Raw genomic sequence first — 27,997 nt, forward strand, 5'->3', positions numbered from 1 at the left:
CAGGATTTTGTGGATTAGAATAAGAATGAGCATTTCGGGTAAGGGTAAACATTATGTCTATGGATTACCGTTCATGTCCGGATTTGAGAAAAGGTTACATTTAGGGTTAGGCACACAGGCAGGGTTTGGTTCTTGATCAGATTTAAAGTAAAATGGGATAATTTTATCTTCTCTAAGGAATAGAGGATGTGGAATTGTAGGGTAAATTATAAAGGTTCTTGTCATTTTATCTGGCATAAGTAAAAGTTTTTCACTGTTTGAAAATCCGTTAACTTCAGTGGAGTGACCAGTGTTTTACAAAAAGAAGAACAGGAGTACTTATGGCACCTTTGTTAGTCTCTAAGGTGCCATAAGTACTCCTGTTCTTCTTTTTGTGGATACAGACTAACACGGCTGTTACTCTGAAAACTGTCAGTGTTTTACAGCTGACGGCGGGGGAGCAGAAAGCACCAATACAGGGCAGAGCCCTGCCTGCCTCACTCCAACTGCTCCTCTCCTTGCAATTCACAAGGGAGCTCCGGGGGGTGAAGTGAACCGCGATTGTTCCCGTGTGGTTAAAGCTACCAGGGAATATTTCCCACCAGACAGAGCCCAGGTCACTGGAGCCGCCGCTTCTGGGAAAGGGGCTGGGCCGGGGTTTCAGTCCCAGCTATTCCCCAGCGCCCAGGGCATTATTCTGTCTGCAGGGGTGTCTCAGCCCAATGGAACCCTGTGACCCGACCCCTCCCCTGGCACTGACCCCACTTACCCGCCGTACCACAGCCCCACTACGCCTGCGCGGGGGCTCCAGGGCTGAGTCTCCCACCCCCCATACAAACTGACAGCAATCGGGCCCTGAGGTCGTGTCAGGGAAATTCTCTTCACTGGAGGCGGCTGTTCATTCTTTTCTTACCCAAGTGTATAATCCGGATCCCAGCGCACTGTGCTGGGCGCTGCATATACAGCAGAAAGGAGATCATCTGAATCCCTCTCTCTGCCCTAGGACATATAATAAAGTCCATTAAAGGGAGGAATTTCAACCTCCTATAAAGAGGAGGATATGCAAATAGGAGTGACAGGTTCCTGTTTAAATCTGGCCTCTCTCTGCCCAGGCTATACCCAGAGAGACAATCCGCAGCCCCCTGGGTCTGGGCTGTATCAGATACTGTCCCATAGAATTCGCCCCTGTCAGACCAGAGACAATGAAGATTTGGGTCTCTTTAGTTTTCATTGTAGCAGCTTTGAAAGGTATTTTCTCCCAATCTATGTACTAAAGAAGACAACAATCTATTATTCTATTGGAACTGACACTCATCTGCCTTTTTTTCTTCTTCTTCATTCTTAGGGGCCCACTTGCAGATCCTCCAGCTGCTGGTGGAGTCCGGTGGGGATGTGAAAAAGCCCGGATACTTGCTCCGCCTCTCCTGCAAAACCTCGGGGTTCACCTTCGCAACCTATGAGATGCACTGGTTCCGACATGGGAATCGTCTTGGATTTTGTGCCCAAAATACCGTAGACTTTGGGCTTTGGAGACGCTTCCTAGCCCCACTGGTGGGAACACACCCGCCATCCCACTTGTGAAAAACCAACCGAACTGCCAAGGGCTTTTTCAATATATCAGTACATAATTCCAGTCGGGTCCAGTGCTAGAACTAGGGGTGCTCCCGTGCCCCCTGACTTGAAGTGGTTTCTGTCATATTCAGGATTTACAGTTTGGTTCAATGGGTCTCTGCAGCCCCACTATGCAAATTGTTCTAGCGCCCCTGGTCCAGTCAGATTTCTAAAGGGGTTTAGGTGCTTAGTGGGACTCCCAGAAGCATCTAGGCACCTAATTACCATTGAAATTAATTAGTTTTTGGTGCCTAGAGGCTATTGAAAATCTCTCTGGGCACCTGAATACCTTTAAAAATCTGGCCCTAAGGGCTCAGTTGTCCTATACTTAACAGCAAGACAATGTTCCCCAGGAAAGTATACACGGAAGGGGAAGCAAGAATCAGCAGGAGGACCAGCATGGTGGTTTCTTGGGAAGTGTCAAGGTTCCTTCCCCACTCTGAACTTTAGGGTACAGATGTGGGGGACCTGCATGAGAAGCTGTAAGCTCAATTAACAGCTTAGATCTGGTCTGGCTGCCACCACTCCCAAGCACTAATTCCCTTCCCTGGGTAGCCTTGAGAGACTCTTCACCAATTCCCTGGTGGATCCAGATCCAACCCCCTTGGATCTAAAAAAAACAAGGAAAAATCAATCAGGTATAAAAAAAGGCTTTTAATTAAAGGAAAGAAAGTGAAAACCCTCTGGGAGAGATTAGCATACCAGCTACTCTCATAGACAACAGATTCCAAATACAGAGGATGTTCCCCTGGGCAAAAACTTAGTACACAAAAAATACACAAATACCCAATTTGATTATACCTCTAATTGCACTAGACAGGTTACAAAGAAATAAACATAAACCTATTTATTTCCTTCACTAATACTCACTACTTGATAATAGGCTGAATTCGGGAGCTGACCCTCTGGTCAAAAGTGAAAAACTGACCCAGACAAAGGGAACTTCCCTCCTTCCTTTTGAACCATCTTGTCCTCCCATTGGTTCCTCTGGTCAGGTGTCAGCTAGGCTAGGTGAACTTCTTAACTCTTTACAGGTAAAAGAGGCATTAACCCTTAACTATCTCAGGAAGGGAGGCAGGAAAAGCAAGCCCAGGTCTCTGAGTGCCCAATGGGATTTTCCCACCTAATTCCCTGGGAACCGCTCCTAATGATCAAAGGGATTTTATCTTTGTTTCCTTCTGATACAGCACAGAGGAGGCAGACACAGGGTGTGGAGTCACATTTGGAAGAGGGAACAATAACAGGATACTGTTTACCCAAGATGCAGAAGCGCTGAGGGACACACCAGCACTGAGTAACTCCACGAACACCCTGAGAAACAATCAAGAATTTCCACTTCCACGCAGCACGAGCCATTCCACGTTATCGCTACAGGGGGACAATGGTTCTAGCCTACAGCACCGCTTCTGCTAGTCCAGACCCCCCTTAACAGTCTCTTTAATCGCTTATATCCTCTCTGCAAATCCCTGCCCCGGGGGACACCAACCTCTGATTCTAGAAGCCTCAGGCTCTCCCTAGACACTGAACTGCCCGTTTCCGCCTCCAAAAGTCAAACCTGTGTCGTTCCCTCTGGAATCATGATCCGACTATAGACACCTACGTAAAGGGGCGCTCGGCCTGTGGAACAGAACCAGCAGCAAGTTCACAATGAGTCAAGGTGGAAGATAGCTGCAACTCGTTCAAAAGAACGCAGAGAACTGCGGCTGCGTTCCTACTGGTTTCTTTGGAAGGATGTAGACTCGTTCTCCATTGTTTTGCCTCGTTCGCATTCATTTGAAAGTTGCAAAGGAAGGGGAAGGTTTTACTGGCTCTTGCAATCAGTGAATCGGTGACTCCATTCCCTCTGGTTTCTTTGTGGAAATGGGGACCATAAATAGGAGAAAATTGTTCTCTTGGGGGAAAAAAAACTAAGGACCATAACTTTATCAAAACACAAAGGCAAGAAAACTAGCCCTATTCTTGCTAGCTGACCTAAATAGCTGTGCTTCCTGTAACAGCATAGGTCAACAAATTCATTAAATATAAATATGGAAAAAAATTAGGAGGTTCTTCAAAAATATGAGCCCCTTTATATGCGCCTGATTTTCCTTACCTGTGTTATGATGGCGGGGGGGGGGCATGTAGGTGAATATCGAAAGAAAGAAAGAAAGAAAGAAAGAAAGAAAGAAAGAAAGAGCATATTCAGAAAATCCCTCGTAGAGAAAGTGCCTTCAGTTTAGGCACTAGGGGGCAGTATTTTTATCGACCAAAAAACAAAGAGGTGGTCTGTGGAAAGTAGGAACCTGATAGTACAGAGAGCAATGTTCTCTCAATATGGCTTTGGGAAGCAGATAATTGAAATGGTCGGGACTGAATTTTTAGGATGCTACAGGATGAGGAAGCTAAAAAAAAGAAAAAAAAGAAGGCATGTTACATATTACCAACAAGCACAAATGGATTTACATGGGCCATCAACAAATTTAGGCTTGAAATTAGGTGAAGGTTTCTAACCATCAGAGGAGTGAAGTTCTGCAACAGCCTTCCAAGGGGAACAGTGGGGCAAAAAACCCAAGTTGCTTCATGACCTTAGCTTGATTTGGGATGTGTTAGTAGTGTTAATTTAATTTATTCACTTAATTTTATTTAATTACTTTTTATTAATTAATAATTTTAATAATGATTATTATGGATATTAATTAGTATGGGTTTCGGCTCACCAATTTGTTTGATTTGAAGATAAGGTTTGTCCTGAATTAGGCTTTACAGAGTTTATAAAAGGAACTTTGGGGGTATGACAGGAATCTTACACTGAGACAGATGTAGTCATAAAGACCTTTTATTAAAATTAATGAAATAGTAAGCAAATAGTCAAACAGTTAGAATTACAGAGTTACACTTGTATTACTGTTATTTAAGAGATACATATGATAATGCAATATTTAATAATGCAATATAAGCTGCAAACGTGAATAATACTAACACTTTGTTTTAATAACCTGGTGTTGGAAGATGCAGAGGCAACACCTTGGGCGTTTTCACTCCTCTGGCAGAGGAAGCTAATGCAGAGCTGTTTATTTTTTTGCTTAACCTATTAAGCTTGAACTGAAATAAATGCAAGCTTAGTTTAGTTACCTTAAACTTACAGTTTGAAAATAAATAAAATACGGCCTATTAATAGTTAATAGCCATCAGAGATGGGTAGCATCGATACGTAGTTGAGGCAATGAAGAGTAGGCAGGAGCAGATAGGTGGGTAGATTGCCTGCCTAATGGTGAGGGCATTAGTCGGAAATCCTTCCTTTTATGCTCAAATTTTATTTTTTCCCCACGGAAATGTTAGGGTACACTTACCCCATAGGCTAGTATGTATGTGCGTATGTATGATAGGTATGTACACATTTGTGATGTACTTGTTAGATTTGTGGGCAAAAATTTCCTTTTTCCACGTTTTATTGTTATTGGTTCAGGCAAAGGTCTTTAGACATCTGCGTGGGTGTTTTGTCTAATTTTACTTTTTCTGGGTAAGGATCCCAAAATGTGTTAACTTTGCATTACCTTAACATGCAGGGTTTTGACCAGTAGGTAGGTCTTGCATTACAGCCAAACTTATTATTAATCTAAATCTATAAGCTTATTACATTAAATACTCCTATTTATTAAAAAAGATATATTTATACAGACCAGCAGATTAATCCTTAGGGCTACAAGACGGAGCCTGATAAGTTTATGGAGGGGATGGTATGATGAGTTTGCCTACAATGGCATGTAGCCGAACTGCGACTGCCAGAAGCAAATACCTCCGAGGGCTGGTGATAGGACATTAGATGGGGAGGGCTCTGAGTTACTACAGACAATTCTTTCCCACATGCATACTCAGGGTCTAAGTGACTGCCATATCTGGGGTTAGGAGGAAATCCCCCCTCCATCAGATTTGCAGAGATGGGGGCGTGGGAGTAGCCTTCCTCTGCAGCATGGGGCATGGGTCACTTGCAGCTTTAAACTAGAGTAAATGGTGGATTCTCTGTAACTTGAAATCTTTAAACCATGATTTGAGGACTTCAGTAACTCAGCCAGAGGTGAGGGGTCTGTTACAGGAGTGGGTGGGGGAGGTTCTGTGGCCTGCAATGTGCAGGAGGTCAGATTAGATAATCATGATCTTCCCTTCTGACCTTAAAGTCTATGAGTCTGTAAGCCCTGTCCACAGTGAACACAGCTGTTAAGTGACAGACAGGACACATTGCAAACTTTGCTATTATTAGTAGTAATAACATTTCAACAGTAGACCTCAAAGCTCTTTACAAGGAGAGGTCTGTATTATTCTCCTTTTTTTACAGATGGGGAAACTGAGGTACATGATAAGGGAGTGACGGGACTCACCCAAAGTCACCCTGCAGGACACAGGCAGAGCGCTCTCCTCTAGGCCACACACTGCCTCTGATCACTCATGTACGATCAGCACCGTCACTGGTGGTCTATGGTATTCTGCAGGTCACGGTAACTGACACTAATGGGCAGGTCTGGCAATAATAACTATATTAATGTTAATAATAAAATAATTTTATCACTCACCTTGAATCACCCTTGTGTATAGGCATCTCATTCATAGATAGATAGATAGATAGATAGAGGGGGTGGATGGGGATAGATAGATAGATAGATAGATAGATAGATAGATAGATAGAGGGGGTGGACGGGGATAGATAGATAGATAGATAGATATGACTTTATCTATCTATTTATATGAGTATATGAGTGAAGGAGGAACTCCCTTACCAAGGGACTGTCTCTTACTATGTGTCGGTGCAGTGCCTAGCACACCGGGGCTGTGCACTTGCGTTGGGTTTCTAGGAGATAACGCAATAACTGCCTGGACCCGACCCATTCACACATGACTATGAGGCATCTTATATATGAGGATTACAGGGAGAACTCATTTACCAACGCTTTGCATGACAGGGTGGGGTATGCAAATGATTATTTTGCTTCCTTTTAAGAATAGAATCTTCCCAATCTTTATTACAGCCGCGATCCCTGCAAGAGTCAAGCCTGTGTGATTTCCTCTGGGTCTTGGTGCCTGTTTCTATCTGGCTTCCAAGAGGGAAGATGAAATTTCTACTCCTGTCTTTCCTTCTCTTTGCTATTGCGACATGTAAGTACCTAGGAGTGACCAGTCTCTCCTCTCTACAGCGCCTACTGCTGATCCTCTCTCTGACTGAGATTTCTCTGTGCTCTTTGCAGGTGTCCGTTCCCAGGTTAAACTACTGCAGACCGGAGCAGCCCAGGTGAAGCCCTCACAGACCCTGAGACTCACCTGCTCCGTGTCTGGATTCTCTCTCACGTCTAGCGGGTATGGGGTGAGCTGGGTTCGACAGCCCCCGGGGAAAGGCCTGGAGTGGTTATCCATTGTGTACTGGGATGATGACAAATACTACCAGGAGTCTCTGAAAAACCGACTGACCATCTCGAGGGACACCTCTAAGAGCGAGGTGTATTTGGAAATGAGAGGCATGGAAGCCGGAGACAGCGGCACCTATTACTGTGCCAGGAGCTACACAGTGACACAGAGCAAAGCAGCGACTCGTGCAAAAAGGGGAAGCGGATTCTGAGCTGTGCAGTGAGACCAGATTAACTCAGAGCAACGAGATTTCCCCAACTAAACTCCTTGTAAATGGAAAGAAAATGCACAGAGGAGGGTAAACGCAAATGGGCAGCTTCTTAAGATACAAGATAGACGAGATACCGCAGAAAGAGAAATAGCGAGATTAGGTGACACACACCAGATCCCCTGGAAAGAGCAATTGTGTTGATTAAATGTATATAATTTCCCAGTGTATCACCATTGAATAAGAGACTAAATCCAGTACTTACTGAGAAAGAAAGAAAGAAAGAAAGAAAGAAAGAAAGAAAGAAAGATTTTTTTCTTCACTGTGTCCATGTCTCCAACTCCTGATCGGATCACATCAGCTGTGACACATTCCGAAGCAGCCCTTCCCTAGCCCCTGTTGGAATATCTCCTGTGTAGATATAAAGCTTTGTGGTTAGTCACTAGGGGGCAGTGTTGCTACACAACTGAAGCAGCCGCAGATGGAATTAGGGGTGTATGAAATTGATAGTGAAAATATCAGTGCTCTCCTTGCAGGGTTTTGGGAACCAGAGCACTGAAATGTACAGCTCTGAATTTTTTGTCTGCTCATCTCTCTCTTTTGTAATTTCTCCCATCTCTAAAGTCTTCACCATTAATCCCCCTGCACATTTATCTGGAGGAAGTAAAACGTGAAAACAAATTATCTGTGAAAATTGTCCATGGTGTGCATTCCCTACAGATGTCTTAAGATAAAGACACCCCACCTTGTAAAAGTTGCTATTATTGATTATAATATCTACATTCAGTGCTTTGCACCAGTAGATCTCAAAACACTTTACCAAGGGTAGTACAGAAGGGGAAACTGAGGCTCAGAGCAATGACTTGCCAGAATTCACCCAGCAGGCCAGGAGCAGAAGCAGGAACAGAACCCAGGTCTCTGGAATCCCGGTCCAGGGGTCTAGTTCTAGCCTAAAATCCTGCCAATGAGCAGGATGATCATCACTGTCAACATCATCGATGTCTGAAGGGCAGACCAAATGCTAGAGACAGACCGTTCTGGTCTAATAATAAATAAATAAATAAAGACTACTAATAATAAACATAATACCTATCTTTAAAAGGGGAACAAAGAGGACACAGGGAATTATAGACCAGTCAGCCTAACATCAGTACCTTGAAAGATACTGGACCAAATAAACAATCAAATTCTCAGCACCTAGAGGACCATGGGATTATAAGAAATAGTCAGCATGGATTTGTCAAGAGCAAATCATGCCAAACCAGCCTAAATTCCCTCTTTGACAACGTTACTGGCCTAGTGGATGGGGGAAGCAGAAGACGTGATAGATCTTGATTTTACTCAGGCTTTTGACACATTCCCACGTGACATTCTCATAAGCAAAGTAGAGAAACATGATCTAGATAAAATTGCTATAAAGTTGGTACACAAATGGTTTAAAGACCATACTTAAAGAGTAAAAAGCAACAGAGAGTCCGGTGGCACCTTATAGACTAACAGATGTATTGGAGCATGAGCTTTCGTGTGTTAGTCTATAAGGTGCCACAGGACTCTTTGTTGCTTTTTACAGTTCCAAACTAACATGGCTACCCCTCCGATACTTAAAGAGTTGTTATCAATGGCTTGCTCTCAAACTGGGAGGGTGCATCTCGTGGGATCCCGCAGGGGTCAGTCCTGGGTCTGGTACTATTCAATATTTTCATTAATGACTTGGCTAAGGAAGTGAAGGGTATATTTACAAAATTTGCAACTGACTCCAAACTAGGAGGAGATGCTAGCACTCTGGAGAACAGGATTACGATTTGAAAGGAATTTGACAAATTACCAAATTGGTCTGAAATCATCAAGATGAAATTCAACAAAGACAAATGCAAAGTACTACTCTTTAAAAGGAGAAATCAGACACAGCTACAAAATGGAGAATAACTGGCTAGGTGGTAGTAATACTGAAAAGCAGGTAGGGGTTATAGTAGATCACAAATTGAATATGAGGCAGTAATGTGATGCAGTTCTTTAAAAAGGCTAATATTATGGGGGGTATTGATGTAATTGTCCAGCTCTAATCGGTACGGGTGAGGCATCAGCTGGAGTTCTGTGTCCAGTTTCGGGTACTTCACTTTAGGAAAGATGTGGCCAAATTGGAGAGTCCAAAGGAGAGCAACAAAGACTTAGAAAACATGCCCTATGAGGAAAGGTTAAAAAAACTGGGCATGTTTAGTCTTGATAAAAGAAAACAGAGGGGGGACCTCAGAACAGTCTTCAAATATGTGAAGGGCTGTTATAAAGAAAACATGATAAATTGTTCCCCATGATTGCGGAATGTACTACAAGTATTGGGCTTAATCTGCAACAAAGGAGATTTATCTTAGATATAAGGGATACCCTTCATAAGGGTAGTTAAGCTCTGGAACAGGCTTCCAAGGGAGAGGGTGGAACCCCCATCATTGGAGGGTTTTAAGAACAGGTTGGACAAACACCTGTTAGGGATGGTCTAGGTTTAATTAGTCCTGCTTCCGTGCAATGGATGGGACTTGATGACCTATCGAGGTCCCTTCCAGCCCTACATTTGTATGATTCTATAGTGTCACTCGGCCTGACTCAGTTACCTATGTGTATGGGCAGCTCAGATGTGGTTGAAGGGGGTAATAGCTCATTCCTAAGGGATTGTGTCTGACTACATGTCTCTGCAGCAAGGAGTGCAATGGGACTGTAAACTTGGCGTGAGGGTCTGTAGGCGATGCCACAGTTATAATCTGCGTCACCCACCTGACCCATTAATTCATGACTATTACATCTCCATGGTTTGCATGGCTGCAATGGCTCGTTGGACAAAGTATGCAAATGATTATTCGTCTTCCCTTTAAGAATAGAATATTTCCCCTTTGGATTAGAGCACTTCCTCCAGAAATCAACCCGTGTGATTCCCTGTGAGTCTTTGGGCCTGTTTGCAAGAGGGAAGATGAAAACTTTGCTTCTCGCTCTCCTGCTCTGTGCTATTGCAGCATGTAAGTACCTAGGAGTGAGCAGCCTCCCCTCTCTACATAGCCCACTGCTGTCATCTCTCTGACTGAGATTTCTCCGTGCTCTTTGCAGGTGTCTGTTCCCAGGTTAAACTGCTGCAGACCGGAGCAGCCCAAGTGAAGCCCTCACAGACCCTGAGACTCACCTGCTCCGTGTCCGGATTCTCTCTCCCATCTAGCGGGAATCCTGTGAGCTGGATTCGAAAGCCCCCAGGGAAAAGCCTGGAGTGGTTGTGCCTTGTGTATTGGGAGGACGAAAAATACTACCAGGAGTCACTTAAAAACCAATTGACCATCTGCAGGGACACCTCTAAAAGCGAGGGGTATTTGGAAATGAGAGGCATGGAAGCCGGAGACAGCGGCACCTATTACTGCACCCCAAGACACACATTGAGCCTAAACAATTGGAAACTTGTGCAATTAGCCTTGCAGTGACTGTGCACATGCAGGGCCGGCTCTAGGTTTTTTGCAGCCCTAAGCAAAAGAATTTTTGGCTGCCCCTCACCCCAGCCCTGGTCTCTCCCCACCCACCACTGCCCTCCCCCACCTGCACCCCCTGCTGCCCCAGCCCTGGGCTTCCCCCCACCAGCGCTGACTCCGCCCACTCCCCTCTTGCCTCCAGCCGGTCCGGCACTGGCAGGGTCGGGGTAAGCAGCGGGGTTCCCGGGTCGCACCTCAGCCCAGGGTCCCTCCAGCCAGGGCTCCCGCCTCCAGAACTGGAGGGACAGGGACCCAGGAGGGCAGAGCCAGGGGATTGCCCCAGCAGGGGGCTGAGGAGCTGGGGCATCATCAATGAGAGAATATAAAGGAACCTCTGGGCAGGCAACAGAATCCCAGCCCTGAACTGTACACAGAACACAACAGTAAAGAGTAGCGGGCCCAGCCTAACCCCCAATTCACACAACACGATTTGCCGGGACAAATGCTGCTCACATTTAGACAGGAATTGCCAAACCGGATCAGAGCAGGGATCCGTGCATTCGAGTATTGTCTCTGCACCTGCGGCCAGAAGCTGCTTCTTCAGGGGAAAGGTCAAGTCACCCCCAGTCGGCAACTGAAGACTAATCTGGCAAGAGCAGAAATTTCGTCCTCACTCCTATCAGTTAGTAGCTGCTGGGTGTTTACACCAGGGCGAATTTAGTGTCCTTCTATTGAAGTGAATATGGTTTCTCCAGATTTACACCAGTGTAAGTCAGAGTAGATTTTTTCCCCAAAGGCTTTTAGGGGATTTTTTCTGGTACCAATGTTTGTGACATTTTGCATACATAACTGCTTTTTTCCATGACCCTTTGGAGCTAGTTTGCCTTTCCCCTACAGCTTTTCAAAAGGGGGTAACTCTATTCCCTGAAATGGCGTTACTCCTGGTTCACACCTGGAGGAATGGGAGCCGAACCAGCCCCACAAATTTCACCTTGCTCTTTCCCAGCTCTGAACTCATCAGGGTGACACAACACCAAGTTGTGCCCTCAGACAGGAAGGAGGGTCTTCTGGTTACAACTCTCACCTCAGACACCCCAAAGCTGTGTTCTGATCCCCCATTTCCACAGACTGCCGGGGTGGAATGTACGAAACGCTTGCCTGCTGCAATAGTCCTGCTGTGACCTAAACAGAGCACCAAAGATGTTTGAGCTTTTCTGAAAAATCACATCCCGAACCGCTCTTTGCCTCAGGTCCATTATATAAATACCAGGATAATACAACTTCCTCACCTCCCGCGGGGAACGTTGTGACGCTAAAACGATTAATGTCTCCAGGTGCTCGGATGTATCCCAGCACTGAACTATCTGAGCACCTGACAGACATTAGATTAGGAACCATTTGCATTGTGCATCAGTGTAAGTAGAACCCAAGAGAGACATAAATTGTTGATGATCTGAGGGGAAAACCAGAAGAACTGCTCTGTTTGTGTGTAAAAGATAAACTATCAGGTTGCGCCCCCGCTATCATATTTGCTGGGCTCATCCATTATTATACTTATATTTTAAGGATGGCAAATCCCCTCTGTATTTCATTGTCCTACACTGCGGGGTGGGGAGAACAGAGAGAGAGCTGGAAATTCACCCCTGTGCATAGAACCCACTTAAATCCCATTTTTGCTCCCAAAAGAGGGACTTGAGTGACGCATAGGTGTGGGGACACGAGTGACTTTCACTCACCGTGAGTGGTCTGGGAGACTGTAGAATTCTCTCCCCAGTAGAAGGGGCAGGATGTCAGAGGTTCATAGACCTTTTCCTGGTCTCCCTGTGCATGACTCACTGTCACCCCGAGAGCTGGTAGCTTTCAGCTCCTTGTCATGTCTGATGCAGAGGTGTCAACATTTTCATGAAAATTCACCTCTCTGACTTCCCCGACTCAAATGGAGACACACACACCCCCTCCACTCATTGTAAATTACTGGACCTGTGCTGTCAATTCATGTTTCCTTTGTGCTATATAGTCTGGGGGAAAGATGGAACAGTTGCTTCTCATTTTACTTCCTCTCCTTACCCTGACTGTGAGTATCCAGTGTGTGGGTGGGTGGAATATGGGAAATTTGGTAATTTATTATGAGGAGGATTATTACTCGAGGGGTGTCGGAAGGGGATTCACTTCTTCCAGAGTGAACTATTTCTGAGGGAGGAGCTGCAGCACCATTGAGAAGCGAAATCAGGAAAGTAACAGAAATACTTCTCTGGTGGTCTGTATTTACTGAGGGACAACAACCCATCCTAAACGCTCAACTACTGATGGACAATCTCCACTCATTGTTATATTTGCTTTCTACAACCAACTCTCTGTATAACTTTTCATGAGTGATGAACCCAAATATTTGGATGCTAATCCCTAAACTGTATCATTCAATTTATTAATCTAAATGTGGGTTGTTGCTGATTATGTGCTATATGTATGTATGACTTTCAAACCAAACTTTGAACTTTTGGATAATTTAAGCCTTATGACACCCAGATGTACAGACACTATTTCCTTACCCTGTATATTATATAATTGTAACCTTAGCGTTAATAAAGTGTTTAATCCGTATCCCCTTTCTAGGTGTCCTCTCTGAAGTAAAGCTGGTTCAGTCTCGTCCTGGGACCGTGAAGCCCTCAGAATCTGTCCAGCTGACATGTGCCACCTCTGGTTTCTCCATTGCCAGTAGCGGTTACACTTGTCACCGGATCCGACGGGCTCCTGGCAAAGGGCTGGAATGGCTGGGCTACGTCAATGTGTATTACTCCACCTCCGGCTCCATCCCCCCTCCAGAGCCGAAGCTCCATCACCACCGACAATTCCAAGAACGAGCTGCACCTGCGGCTCCGCTCGCTGACAGCTGCAGACAGGGCCGCCTATTACTGCGCCAGGCAGTGACACCCTGACACTGAGCCCAGCAGGGACCTGTGCAAACAGGGGAAGCAGATTCTCAACGGTGCGGCTGATAGTCACATGCGCAGCCAGCCAAAAAACACCTCATGTATTGACTATATAATTGGCTTTGGAAGAGAGAAAATGTAGGCAATGGTGCCCACCTCTCTTCAGAACGGCTTTGCAAAGATCATTTCCCTTGTCCATGGTTTTTGACTGTGTCACTCTCCTCTTTTCATCCCTCCACTGGATCCCTGTTCTCGCTGGCATCAAATTCACTTGTCTTCGGAAAAAGCTTCTTTGTAAAGCTTTTCCCCAGCAGTGGCGATAGGGGAGTAGCGATAAGGGAAAGTCTGAGAAATAAAATGAATGTCTGAGGTTTAAAGGATTTGTGGATCCCTGACTGACACTTTAGTTTTCATGGGGTGGGAAGGACAGGAACCTCCAAGCTATAGAAACACAACAAAACCCGGAGCAGGCAAGAGGATTCAAAGGCAGCGTTATCAGTCTTTCACACTCTGCCTGCTGAAGAATATTTGCCTTCCAGCACCATCCAAAAGAACCAAGCTTATGTTACCTGCTTATCCAGGGCACTTCTCACAGCTGCCATGTGGCCATGTGACTCGATGATAAGTCAGAGTCCTGCAGGGACTTTCCTGAAATGGGAATAGGTTCACGTTACCCGGAGAGGGTGTCTCTGGGGCTGGGGAATGAGCTTTTCTAAAAGGGCTGCGTTCCTCTTTACCTCCTGGTTTCCGCTGGGCTTCTACTGTGCTGGAGCTAGAGAACCCCTACACTGACTTTTGTGCTTACCCCGAGTTTGTATTCCCTGACTCCAGAAAAATTCTCTCCCCCCAAAAAGATACTAGTGTTCTTACAAAGTAGGAGTGGGATTTTTCAAAGGTGCCCAAGAGAGTTAGGTGCCCACATGCCATCCAAATCCAATGGGAGCTGGATAGCTAATTTGGGGGGGGGGTCGAAAATCCCCAGTCTAGAAGCTTCTCTCTTCATACATTTCATGAGAACAATTTCTGTCAGTGTGAGAAAACAATTACAATGAGAAGAAATGCTGCTAATGGTGATTGGTTTTAAGTACTATTCATCCATCTGGATGTTACTAGAAATGATTTAAACATTATGACTATTGGGGAGGTGCTGCTGTGTATGTGTCTGCACTGGGAGTGTATAGACTGTGTGTGTTGTCAGTGTGTGCATGTGTGATGTTGGTCTGGCTGTGTATATCTGTATTGTAGAGCTGTGGAGAGTGCGTTGTGCAGGTTCTGCATGGGTAGCTCTTGTTGCTGTTGTTGGAATGCAGCTGTGTGGGTTTAGTGAGCATGGGTGCTGCCTGAAGGTAAGGGGTGTGTGTGTGTGTGTGTGTGTGTGTGTGTGTGTGTGCGCTCCAGTGTGTTGGTTGGGGAAAACTGAAGGCAAGAGACACAGAGAGATTCTAACCACTTTTTTTCACCAATATTAGCCTATATTGCTGTACTTTTTGTTTTGACTTTAAACTAGCCACAGGATGAACGGGATTTGGTCGTTTATAGACAGATTTTGAAAATAGGGTATGGGAGCCGAGACTTCCAAGTCACTCCCACTGGGTAGAGCAGCTAACTGGGAGTCAGAAGATCTGTGTTCTAGTCTAGGCTTGGCACTAGAGATCAGGAGCCCTGGATTCCAATCCTGACACTTATATTGTTGTGCTGCTTGACTGTGCTTGTGTACATAGGGACACTCGGGAAAATCCCCCTTTAAGGGATTAGAGCCACTTTTCTTCTGAATGAGAGCATCCACAAGAGGGGCTTTAATGCATGTTCTCGTCAAAACTTTAGTTAAATAATCGTAACTTTTCTGAGCGCTGTCATGTAGAAAGACCCTAGGCTCTTCTGAAAATCTTACTTTAACTTCCTAAGGGACTTGGATGTTTTCGAAAATCCCACCCTAAACTGACTACAAAAATGGGACTGAGATGCATGCAGCACAAGATACAGGCAGGGATTGTCAAAGCCTATGGGAATTAGGTGCCCAACTGCTCTTGACAGTCAGTTCCCTTATGCTCCATTCACCCCTCTCCAATTATTCTTTTTATCTCCTTATTCTCCTCCCAATCATTCCAAAGGGCCCAGTGTCACATCTTTGAAAAACTGAGCCTGATTCTCCTCTCACCCACACAGGCGTGAGTCGGGACCAACTCCATTAAAGTCCAGGCAGTTCCACTGCTGTAAAACTGGTGTGTGCGAGAGAAGAATCAGTCCCTTTATATTTTGCTCATCATTTTATTTTGTGCAGTTTCCTCCTTTGTTTTCATGTTCATTGTTAAAGTTTTAGCCTGACATTTTCTAAGCCGCCTAAAGGATTTGGACACTCACTTGTTTTCCAGAAGGATTTGAGCATTGAAAGCCTCTAGGCAGTTTTGAGAATCTCAACTTCTTTGTTTATCCTTGTCAGGGGAAGGATGTTCTGGTGCTGGGGACACTAGCCTGAGACACTGAAGAACAAGATTACATTTCATGTGACAAGGACCAGGAGACCTTCCTTGGATTCTGTACTGTGGAGAAGAATTTCAGTAGACAACTTAGAGCCAGATTTCCAAAGGTATTTAGGTACCCAGAGGGATTTCCCATTGATTTCAAAACATGTTAGGCTGCTCCATGCTTTTTCAAATACCACTAGGCGCATGTCTCCTTTTTTAATTGCCTAAATACGTTTGAAAATCTGGTCCTTGATCTCTTTGGGACAGATGTTTACAAAGTATTTAGGCACCTAATGATGGAGGTAGGAGCATAGGTACTTTTGCAAATCCTGCTAGTTGCCCATCTTCATGTTCAGGTAACTAAATAGCCTTAAAATCTGGTCCTTCATTTCTAGTTTCCCCCTATCTGTGTGAGGATAACGTTATTTCTCTACCTCCCAGAGATGTTGTAAGATGAAATACGTTAAAGTCTCTGATGATACTACAGTCATGGGGACATATAACTTCTATAGATAAAAGGCCCAATTCTCATTCACCCCAAAAAACAGAATTCATGCCCAATTTTTACTTCTTTCTGTGTGGGACACTGGGTGAAATTAACTTTGGTGTAGAGGGCTAGTAAAAGTCCTGTGCATCACTTAAGCTCTCAAAATAGGGGTAAAGGAATAAATACTCTGCTGAATTAAATGGACACAACTCCAGTGATTTTTTCCCTATGTTCATTGTGTTGTTCCTTTGCACAGGAGTCAGTGTCACCCATCGAGAGGTACGCCCACAAGGAGCTGAGATTCTGGATTTACTCACCTGTTCCCCCGGCCCAGCCCCGTTTGATGTGTTACACTCTGTCTGTGAAACCTGTATGCAAAAATCACTTCCCCCGGGTTTCGTCTTTAAAGAGAAACTCCAGAATCTCAGAACCTGAGTCTGTCCCAAGGAAATGAGCTGGGGGTTCGTGGCAGAGAAGTCTCTCCAGTAAAGAAAAATATGAATCTATTATTGTTCTGCATTTCCATTTCAGCCTTCCACACGTGTGAGTATTTGGGGTTGACTGTGGGAAATCATGACTTGGGCTGGGTTTCAGGGAATTAGGTGTCCAGTTCCCGTTCAGTCTCAGTGGGACCTTGGGTGTACGTCTTTGAGAAAACCAGCCTTGATAGCTGGTTTATTACCTCTTTCATTAATGTGTTTTCCCTCTCTTGCCAGGCCCCGTCTGGGGGTTTACGATGACGCCGTCCAGTTTAGGAGAGGTGACCGTCTCAGGGTCCCTCAGTCTGACTTGTGCTGTCTCAGATTCTGCGCTCTCTACTGGTGGAGACTGGTGGCATTGGCTCAGGCAGCCCCCAGGAAAAGGGCTGGTGTGGCTGGCATTGATAGACAGATATGGGAACACCCACTATCTCCCTGACATTCAAAATCGAACCACCATCACTGTGGACCCTTCCAAGGACGAGTTCTACCTGAGAGTGGACAGCCTGAGTCCACAGGACACAGCAACATACTACTGTGCTAGGAGCACCTACCGGATGTATAAACCACCATGATACACGCTAGCACAAAAACAGGCCTCAGCCTTAGCCCCCAGAGGCAATTTTTTTTTCAGTTACATACCTTTCAAAACCTAGAACTAAATCACAGAGGTGCTTTTGAGAATAAAAAGAAGAACAGGAGTACTTGTGGCACCTTAGAGACTAACAAATTTATTAGAGCATAAGCTTTCGTGGACTACAGCCCACTTCTTCGGATGCATATGCATCCGAAGAAGTGGGCTGTAGTCCACGAAAGCTTATGCTCTAATAAATTTGTTAGTCTCTAAGGTGCCACAAGTACTCCTGTTCTTCTTTTTATTCTCAAAAGCACCTCTGTGATTTAGTTCTAGGTTTTGAAAGGTATGTAACTGAAAAAAAAATTGCCTCTGGGGGCTAAGGCTGAGGCCTGTTTTTGTGCTAGCGTGTATCATGGTGGTTTATACATCCGGTAGGTGCTCCTAGCACAGTAGTATGTTGCTGTGTCCTGTGGACNTGTGGATCTGCTGCCCTCCTTTGGTGACCGGGAAAGGGGCGATTCCACAGCCTGGGTTTTTGTATTACCACAAGTAGGTTTTGTGTCACTGTGTAAAATAATATCACTTGCACAGTAATAGCGAGCGGTGTCCTCGGGCTTCAGGCCGGTCATTTGCAGATACAGCTCACTCTTGGAATTATCCCTGGAGATGGTGAATCGGCCTTTAATGGAGTTTGCATAGCGTGTGGTGCTACCATCCGTGCTAATCTCAGAGACATACTCCAGCCCCTTTCCGGGAGCCTGACGGACCCAGCTCATGTAGTAGCTGCTGAAGGTGAACCCGGAGGCTTTGCAGGAGAGGCGGAGAGAGTCTCCGGGCTTTTTCACATCCCCTCCGGACTCCACCAGCTGGATCTCGGACCGGACACCTGGGAATAAACAGACACTTAGAAAACAGATGTAGAACAATAAATCTTTTGCCTCTGTAATGTGTTCATGGGTAGGAAAATACCTTCCCAGGCTGCTACAGTGAAAACTAAGTGGACCCAAAGATTCATTTTCCCTGGTCTGACAGGGGCAAGTTCTATGGGAGAGTCTCTGGGAACAGCTCAGATCCAGGGGCTGCGGATTGTCTCTCCGGGTGCAGCCTGGGCAGAGAGAGACAGATTTAAACAGGAAACTGTCACCCCTATTTGCATATTCTCTTCCTTATAGGTAGGGTGACCAGACAGCAAGTTAAAAAATCGGTTCAGGGAGTGGGGGGTAATAGACGCCTATATAACACAAAGCCCCAAATATCGGGACTGTCCCTATAAAATCGGGACATCTGGTCACCCTACTTATAGGAGGCTGAAATGTCTTCCTTTAGTGGTCTTCCTTATATATGTAAGGGGACTGTTGCCCCCTTACTAACACTCAGTGGGGTGTTTTGGTGGGCTACCTCCCAGCACTAAAAGGGGAGGGGTCAATGGGAAATCGGGACCCTGAGGCTGACAGTCCCCAGGGGCAATGGGGAGAGGCCAATGCTCCAGGTCAGCCTGATTGACAGGGCGGGCAGCTAATCAGGGAGTCAGGAGGCCGGGGGGTCCCGCCCTCCCTGTGAGCTGGAATGGCCTGGGTCAGACAGAGGGGGCGGAGCTAAGGCGGGAGCAGGGGCCCAGCTGAGCTGGGGGCAGAGCCGGGCCAGCCGGAGGGGCCAGAGACGCAGCCCAGGGGCTGGAGGCCAAACAGCAGCAGCCGAGCTGGAGCTGGGGCTGGAGCTGGGGCTGGAGCCGTCCGGAGCCGGGTGTGGGGAGCAGCTGTGGAGAGCGGGGATGGGGGACCCTGGGCAGTGGGCCCAGCGCAGGGAGACACCTCAGCCAAGAGGCCTTGGAGGCCAGACTTGGGGGGATCATAACCCCGACCGGGCAGGGGCGACACTGGGAAGAAGGGTCCTGCCACCTAGAGCCTGAGAGCGTGTGGCCACCGCCCGAGCAAGTGTCCAACCCGCAGCGTCTCTGCAGCACGGCCAGGGCCTGAGAAGGAGCCTGGGACCTACAAGGAACAGCCTGTGACCTGCCCTGACGTTCCAGAGACACTGGTTGTGATGTTCCCGGCCACAGAGCGGGGTGATGTGTTTTCCTTTAACCTTTCCCATTTTTCCTTATTCTTCTTTAAAATTAATTGTTAATTAAACAACTTGTATTTGCTTTAAATGGTATGAAATGATCAGTGGGTCAGGGAGGTGCCCAGTGCAGAGAGAGTACCCCGGAGTGGGGACACCCTAGCCCCTGTCCTGGGTGACCACAGCAGGGTTGGGTGTCGAGCCCCCCAGGAATCCTGGGCCCAGCCTTGTCGGGGTTTACGAGGACTCTGCCAGACAGGAGAGTGGAAGGGGAGCCCTCGAGGGCAGGGAGGCCTCTGGGTAAAGGAAGTGGGACTGAGGACTCGGATCCTTTCACTAGCCCACTTCACCGGGGTAGTGCAGAAGCCAGGAAAGTTCCCCACAATAGCGGGACCATTCCCCCGCTTACACAAGAGCGAAAGCAGTCATACCTGAAAGAGTAAAAAACACAGGTGTCTTTTGCTCAGCTCCAAGACAATAAAAATGGGCTATTTATATGACTTTCACTTGCATGTGGACCACAGGAAAAAACCCATCCATTCTCTCTCTGATTTCCACCCCCCCCCCCCCCCCCACACACACACACTGTCAAGGTTCCCTCCACCTCCAACCTTGTATCTTGCAAAATGAACCCTGCATTACAGGAGAATTGTACTGATTTCTGTAGCTCCCCGCAGTGAACATTGCTTGAGGCATTTGTACCTTCAGCCTCTCCCATTACCTTAAAGCATGAAGATATCTAAACGACCACAATAGTGCTTGAATTTCCAAGGGGACACAGGGGAGTTAGGTGCCAGGTTTCTGGGAGAACCCCAGCCTAAAGTAATTGGAATGTTCAGTTCCTTTGAAAATCTTACTCTAAGTGACATTCCCCGGGTCACAAATAAAGTCAGTGCTTCAGTCAGGAGATGGGGAGCTTCATAACTCCCCTTTTCCTACTCTAACCATTTGGTCCCACTCTCCCCTGAGAGCTGGGGACAGACCCTAGGAGTGATAACTCCCAACCCTTTCTGCTCTACTCACTAATCTGCTCCCAAACGTGGGATAGACCCCAAGGAGTCCTGGCTCACAAAACCCCTCTTCTGTAAGCCACTGGACCCAATTCCCTTCCCAAATCCGGGATAGAACCCAGGAGTCCTGACTCCCAGATTCTCAGACACGCTACACTCTGCTCTCTGTGTAGGTTTGGGTAAGGAATCCAGGACTCCTGGCTCCTAGTCCCCACCACCTCTCCTTTTTAACCACTTAGATCCCACTCTCCTCCCGGAGCTGGAAAGAGAAGCCTGGATTCCTGACTCCAAGCTCCCCTGCTCTAACCCACTGGACCACGCTCCCTTTCCAAAAGTGAAGATAGAATCCAGGAGACCCCAGTCCCCCATCTCTAATCACTGACCGCTCTGACTTCCTTTAACATTCATTTCCTGAGCTGCACAGATGCCGCCCCGAAAGAACAGAAGGGGGAGGAGAGAGGTAGCGACAAAATAACCACTTGGTTGTTTTTATATCTGCCACTGAAGCATGTACATGTCATGCAAATCAGCCAATTGGCTTTCTCCTTTAAATAGAAGCTCCCAGAGGTTTTTGTCCATCTGACTCTTGAATGGACAGCTTCATTCTTGTTAAATCTTCCCGTAAAAGAATGATGAAAGCTTTGATCATTTCCCTTGGCCTACTAATCCTGAGGCCCTGTGAGTTTTGACAGGAGGCAGTGGGACGTAGTTATTTGTCTAACACGTAACACCATCTTTTTGGGTGATGGATTCCTTCTTTCTTGTGTGTGGTTGCTTGTGCTTTGAATTCTCCCTCCCCTTTTCTTCCCAGGGGTCCTTTCTCGGGTGCAATTGACACCGCCATGGAGAGCAGGTTCTGAAACCCTCAGGGTCACTCCAGCTGACCTGCGCTGTGGCTGGTGTCCCCATCACTGATTCTTACGACTGGAGATGTGTCTCTCGGACTCGACAGAGCCAGCTGGAATGCACTGGACACACCTTCCCCCATCATTCCAAACTGATTACTCATATACAGGGACACTTCCAGAAATGAGTATTATGTCGTATTGAATACACCGACCACTGAAGACACCGCAACCATTTATTATTGTGCTGAAAATAAATAGCATTGCCTCTCTGACCCAGTAATACATGGTGGTGCCTGCAGCTGCCAGGGAGTGGAGCTGCAGGGAGACCTGGTTCTTAGAGGAATCAGGGGAGATGGTGATTCGGCTCTGGAAGGATGAGCTGTAGTTTGTGTACCAGGTGGAACCGCTGTAATATCCCCGTCCCAGCCACTCCAGACCTTTCCCGGGAGGCTGCCGGACCCAGTGCCAGCCATGACCACTAGTGATGGACTGACCCGAGACGGTGCCAGTCAGGGGGAGGGTCTCTCCAAGCGTTGCCGCTCCCGGACGCACTGGACCAGCTGGATCTGGGCACTGACACCTGCAGAAAGGAGGGAATTTCAGGAATTGTAATGCTGTTCCGAGTACTGACCGGGAACTCCCCCTGCTCTACTGAAGTCAAGGGGCGTTTCTCCCTCCAGTACAAGCGAAGCAGAACTTTTCCTACCCCCTCCCACAGACACTCACAAGAAAGGGTGGCCAAGAGGAAAAGGAAGGTGAAGAACGAGTCCATGGTGGGCTGAATTGATGAACAGACTGCCCAGCGGGCAGGACCGGGCAGTTCAGTGCCTGGGGAGAGACTGAGGTGCCTAGAACCAGGAGTTTGTATTTAAACAGGAACCCCCGGGGCAGGGATTTGCATGCGGGTTTCACCCAGCGGGGATGGGAGATGAAAGCGGCTGGCACAGGGTAGCGGTTCGGGGCTAAATGGGGGAAACAGATCGAGGTGCTGCTGCAGCTACCGCCCTGCAGTTGAACATGAGAGAATTGACTAGCTGATAAATGAGGGCTGGTGTCAGATGGAGGGAGGGTGGGTGAGTTTATCTATCTGGGCCTGGCCACTGTCATCAGTCGAAACTCAGGATTTGATCGGTCTGGGCGGTGAGGCTCTCAGATCAGCTTCAGAAGCAGAAAATAAAGAAGTTTATTCAGGGGAACTTGGAAATAACCTTAAATATGGTTAATTTAGGGCTGGCTTCTGCTCCCAGTGAAATCACTGGTGAAACTGCCAGGGTCCCGTCCTGCCCCCAGTGACAAGGATCTAAACTAATCCGCAGATATCAGTGATGTGATGCTGAATTTGTACCAGTTTAAATGAGAGTAGAATCTGGTTTTCACTGACGAGACAACAGCAGGATTGGACCAGATGGAGATCTGGTCTGATTCCAGTAGAGCTGGGTGGAAAAATGGGTTGTGCCTCCCCCCGAAAACTGTGACTTTTCTTCAAGAAAAGAAAAGAAAAAACTCTGACAAGTAACATTTTCAATTATCACCAACTTTAAAAAAAAAATTGGCCAAAAACCAAAATATTTTTCAGCCAAATACCCAAACTAGATATTTTATGGAAAAAATTGTTTAGCTGAATATCTAATTTTCCATTGCAGAAAAGCCCTGACAAGAAAAATTTTCCTATCCATTTCAGTCATTACTATCACGCTATTTACCATAGTGTCTGTGTATTTCAAGTCTTTCCTGTGTTTTGTAATCACAACTCTCCTGTGAAGTAGGGAAGTGTTATTGTCCCTATTACACAGATGGGAAACTGAGGCACAGAAAGCCACCTTATCACAGGTATTTAGGCAGCTACTGGGATTTTGAAAAGCACCGAGGTGTCAAAAAATTATTGAAATCATTGGGAGTTAGGCAACATCCTGAGCACCCAAATATATTTAAAATAGTTGGCTCTGGGTGAGCTAAATTTCTCAGGTGCTCCTGCAAATCCCACCAGATGCCTATCTGCAACTTTAATTGCCTAACTTTGAAAATCTGGCCCAGAGAGACGTGTGCAAGGGAAGTCTTGTGCCTAGGGAGGAAATACAATCTCCATCATTGGAGAGTTTTAAGAGCAGGTTAGAGTCCAGAAGATTATACTTAGCCCTGCCGTGAGTGCAGGGGACTGGACTAGAACGAGATGACCTCTCGAGGTCCCTTCCAGTTCTATGATTCTAAGTCTTTGCTAGAGCTAGGAGGTGGGAAAACTCACAGAGACTAATGAATGGCCAGATTTTTAAAGGTATTTCAAATGGGAATTATTAGGTGTCCAAATACGTTTATAAATCTGGCCCTAAGTGATTTGCCTCAGGTCTCACAGAGCAATAAACAGGGCAGATGCGCCTCTGGCCAGCTCCTGATCCCCGAATCACACTTCTTCCCGGGCAATGAAGATTTGAGCTAATTAGGCAAAACCGACTGGAAACATTTCACGGTTGGAAACGAGCTATCAGCGCAAAGGGGGAAAGATCGCAGGCACCTTAGGAGAGGGCAGGGAGGTTTTAACGGGGAACAGATGTAACCCTCTCATTCAGGGGGGATTCTGCCCTCCCGGGGTCTTGTCCCGCCGTGTATCACCGTGGGTCCCAACTGGCACCATCCTCTTAAACTTGGGGGGCCGGCACTGTCAGAGCGAGATGGATTCCTGGTCAGATCCGCTCCTGCAGTGGTATTCTCTGTTTCCCCCCACACAAACCGTGAGGACCCCTGCCCAGAGAGCACTGGGGACAGGTGAGATGGGCCAATTTCTGAGACTCCCAGACGGACATTCATGACAAAATGTAAGATGGTTTATATAGAGAATGGGGAGGGGGGGAGAGACCTATCCTCACCCAGCTTCGGCTGTTTGGGGACAGCAATGAGGTTAGTGCACACGCGGATACACACACAAACGCGCAAGCAGCAGAGAGCTGTTTGAAACTGTTCTGTTTGAAACCCGACTACAGACTGTATTTCTCACCATTGTGCGCCCACAATCCCTGCCCTTCTTCTAATAAAGCCCAGAAGCTGCATCTTCTCCTGATCCCCAGTTCCTTCCACTTTCACCAAAACGGTTTGTCAGTCTCTGGTAGCTAAAACCAGCTTCCCTGTCCCTGCAGCTGCGGCTCCTTCCCCATCAGAAATCCCGGGGAGTCCCATTTCTACTGACAGTGTCTCTGCCTTGGCTATATTTGTTTTAAATGCTCAGTATATTTTGCAATAGCCACTGCTCCAATGGAGGGACATCCGCTGACTTCAACGAGCTTTTGGTCACACAAAATAAAGGGGATGCGTGACTTCCCGTCCACCAGACACCACGGCCTAGCCAGACGTCTCCCTGGTGGTTTATCTCCATTTGGTGACCCTTGCCCCATGGAGTTCTCCTGAGTCCCAGCCCAGGCCCCCGCCCCCTGGACCCTCCTTCCTACCCTCACAGCCACCTCCTGTCATTCTATGTGTGCTGAGCTGGGCACAGTGCCCCTCTCTGTGCTGTAAAGGGGACATCACCATGTACTGAGCGCTCCCCCCGCTGTCTCTTATACCCGCCCTGGGAAACCCGCATGCAAATCCCTCCCTGGGGGTTCCTGTTAAATACCAACCCCTGGTTCTATAGGAACCTCAGCATCCCCCCAACCACAGAACTGCCCTGCCCTGCCCGCTTCCCTCATTCTATGAGAACAAGAATGAAATCTCTGTTGCTTTTCCTTTCCCTGCTCTCTGCTCTCACCTGTGAGTGTCTCTGGGAAAGGAGGGAAATAGGGGCCGATCCATAGATTTGTTCTGTGATTCATTCATTCCTCTCTTTGTTTCCCTTTCCCCAGGTGTCATCTCTCAGGTGCAGCTGGTCCAGACCGGCCTGGGGACGGTGAAAGCTGGAGAGACCCTCAGTATCACCTGTAAAGTCTCTGGAGTCTCCGTCAGCAGCTACTATTGGAGCTGGGTCCGGCAGCCCCCTGGGAAAGAGCTGGAGTGGATGGGGTTTATCCGACACACAGTTAACGGGGGGACCACAGAGTATAACTCGGCTCTCACACCTCGTGTCACCATCACCAGGGACACCTCGAAGGACGAAGTTTATCTCCAGCTCCGCTCGCTGACAGCTGCAGACACCGGCACCTATTACTGTGGCCGCCACACACAGTGACACAGAGCAAAGCTGGGAAGGGCACAAAAAGGAGAAGCGGATTTCTAAAGCGCCAGCCGACTGCAACACTCAGTCCATGCTCTAGGGGATGAGACAGACAGGCGGGGCATTGCCCACAGCGGGGTCTCAGGAGCCACCCGCGTTTCTCCCCGACATCCCACCCTCTCCCAGCCCCTTCCACCAAGGGGCTTTAAACACTCCGCTTCTTCGTGCTGCACAGTGACAAGTGCACCCAGAGACTCACCGAGACAGGAGTGATGGCTTGGGCTCATATTTTGGGCACTTATCCCGACACACCTTGATCCTAATCTCCAGATGCCCAGCGCCTGTATCTCCCATTGGCTTCACCCCTGGGGACCAGGCTCTCTGTGTCTCCAGGCTCCCACATTGGGAAACCACTTCAGGATATGCTGTCCCATGGGAGTAAATTTCATCGTCACTCAGCACACACTGGGCTCTACCTGAAATCAGTGGGAGCTGCAGGTGCCCATTACCTCCGAAAATCAGCCCCAAGTTGCATGGGTCATGAGAGGAAAGATGGCTTGAGGGAAAAGGAGCTCAGAACATGCTGTAGCCACCCCTGCTCCTCCAATGGAAACACACCGGCTCATTTCACTGGGCTTCGGATCAGGCCCTAAGACAGGAACGGGATGTGTGACTCCCCAGTTCACCAGAGAGGACCCCCAAGACACAGGCCTTCCAATTAGTGTATCCCCCCTCGGTGAGACCATCTGCCAGTTCCCAGACCCGCGGGTTCTCCTGAGTCCCAGCCCAAGGCCCTGTCCTCAGTACCTGGCTTCCTTCCCTCACAGCCTCCGTCTGTCATTACAGGTGCGCTGAGCTGAGCGCAGGGTCTCTCTGCGGTGTAAAGGGGACACCTGTCCCCGAGGGGACATCACCATGTACTGAGCGCTCACCCCCGTCATCTCTTATACCCGCCCTGGGAACCCACATGCAAATCCTGCCCCGGGGTTCCTGTTAAATACAGACCCCTGGTTCTAGGAGCCTCAGTCTCTCCCCAGACACAGATCCGCCCGGTCCTGCCCGTTGGGGAGTTTCCCTAATTGTATGAAACAAGAATGAAATCGCTGCTGCTTTTCCTGTCCCTGTTCTCCGCCCCCAGCTGTGAGTGTCTATGGGGCAGCAGGGACATTAGGAACAGATCCATAAATTCTTTCGGTGGTTAATTCTTTTCTTTTCTTTTATCCTGTTTCCCCAGGTGTCCTCTCTCAGGTGCAGCTGGTCCAGTCCGGCCCAGGAGCGGAGAAGCCCGGAGAGACCCTCACCCTGACCTGTGCTGTCTCCGGGTTCTCCATCACTACTCAGCATTACCATTGGCACTGGCTCCGGCAACCCCCTGGGAAAGGCTGGAGTGGATGGGGTATGTGTACCCATACAATAGCGGGGAGACAGGCTACGCCCCGTCTCTCCAAGGCCGAGTCACCATCTCTGCAGACACTGCCAAGAACCAGTTCTCCCTGCAGCTCCGTTCGCTGACAGCTGCAGACATCGCCACTGATTACTGCATCAGGAGGAGAAATTACACAGTGACACAAAGCAAAGCAGAGACTGGTACAGAAAGGAGAAGCTGTTTCCATGCAGACATTGAGAGAGCTGTAATGCACCGTGCATTGCATCAGCTCCCTGCAGGGCAGGAAAGTAAAACAGGGTTTTATCACACACAACCCCCGCCCCCCAAAACCCACAACAAACAAACAAAAACCACAAGGAGTCCTGTGTTCCAGGACTGTCCATTCAGGTCTGACACATTTCACACAGAGGCCCTGGTCAGATCTCAGTATAGAACCGCTCTGACAGGTGCCCATTGCCACATCTGGAGCTGGAACTATCACACATTTTAATCCGGGTTAGAACTGGCAAAGAGCCAGCTTTCCATTTACATGCCAGAACTGGTTTGAATTGACTTCAGCTTGTTGGTGCGGAGCTGCTGGGAAAATCTGACCCGGTCCCTGAGGGTCACCAGTGGAGCTGTGTGCTGAGAAATGGCTAAGCTCTGGCCCGCATTCAGGTGGCGACATGGGTCGGGAGCACAGACTTGTGTAGATCCCTGGTGGGTAGTGAAACCTGGAATACGCGATTCAGGGAATGTGGTTGCAAGTGTGGCTTAGAAGGTGGAGCACCTAGGAGCTCTCATGCCCAGGTGCGGGATCTCCCTGGCGAGTGCAGACTGTGCCATGCAACGTCTGAGTCTTCAGTTGGTTATATACAGTGGGCTACAACTGATCTGGGCCTGTTTACCTAGAATCCTCGGCAGGGCCGGCTCTAGGCACCAGCAAAACAAGCTGGTGCTTGGGGCGGCACATTTTTAGGGGCGGCATGGCCGGCGCCAGAATGCCGCCCCTATAAATGTGCCCC

At 47.7% G+C, this 27,997-nt stretch overlaps 1 protein-coding gene and 3 gene segments (V, D, J or C); all 4 read left to right on the plus strand.

Moving 5' to 3' along the window:
* Window positions 1-6,602: 6,602 nt before the first annotated feature.
* On the plus strand, window positions 6,603-13,836 carry LOC117885734. The segment is given in 3 exon segments: window positions 6,603-6,717; window positions 10,265-10,564; window positions 13,225-13,836. Coding segments are annotated over 3 exon segments (661 nt in total).
* Window positions 13,837-16,916: 3,080 nt separating this feature from the next.
* The window catches only part of LOC117885520, a 297,171-nt gene continuing 286,090 nt past the window's right edge, over window positions 16,917-27,997 (plus strand). Inside the window, exons 1-2 of the mRNA XM_034786791.1 lie at window positions 16,917-17,036; window positions 17,210-17,533. Coding sequence (XP_034642682.1) covers window positions 16,991-17,036; window positions 17,210-17,533 — 370 coding nt within the window. The 5' untranslated portion in view covers window positions 16,917-16,990. The remainder of the gene's footprint in view (window positions 17,037-17,209; window positions 17,534-27,997) is intronic.
* Window positions 24,342-25,646, plus strand: LOC117885740. The segment is given in 2 exon segments: window positions 24,342-25,206; window positions 25,299-25,646. Coding segments are annotated over 2 exon segments (492 nt in total).
* Window positions 26,675-27,997, plus strand: part of LOC117885743 — a 115,782-nt gene continuing 114,459 nt past the window's right edge. Inside the window, 1 exon segment of the V gene segment in view lies at window positions 26,675-26,746. Coding sequence covers window positions 26,701-26,746 — 46 coding nt within the window.

Source organism: Trachemys scripta, chromosome 12, assembly GCF_013100865.1.
Source record: "Trachemys scripta elegans isolate TJP31775 chromosome 12, CAS_Tse_1.0, whole genome shotgun sequence".
NCBI classification, from domain to species: domain Eukaryota; kingdom Metazoa; phylum Chordata; order Testudines; family Emydidae; genus Trachemys; species Trachemys scripta.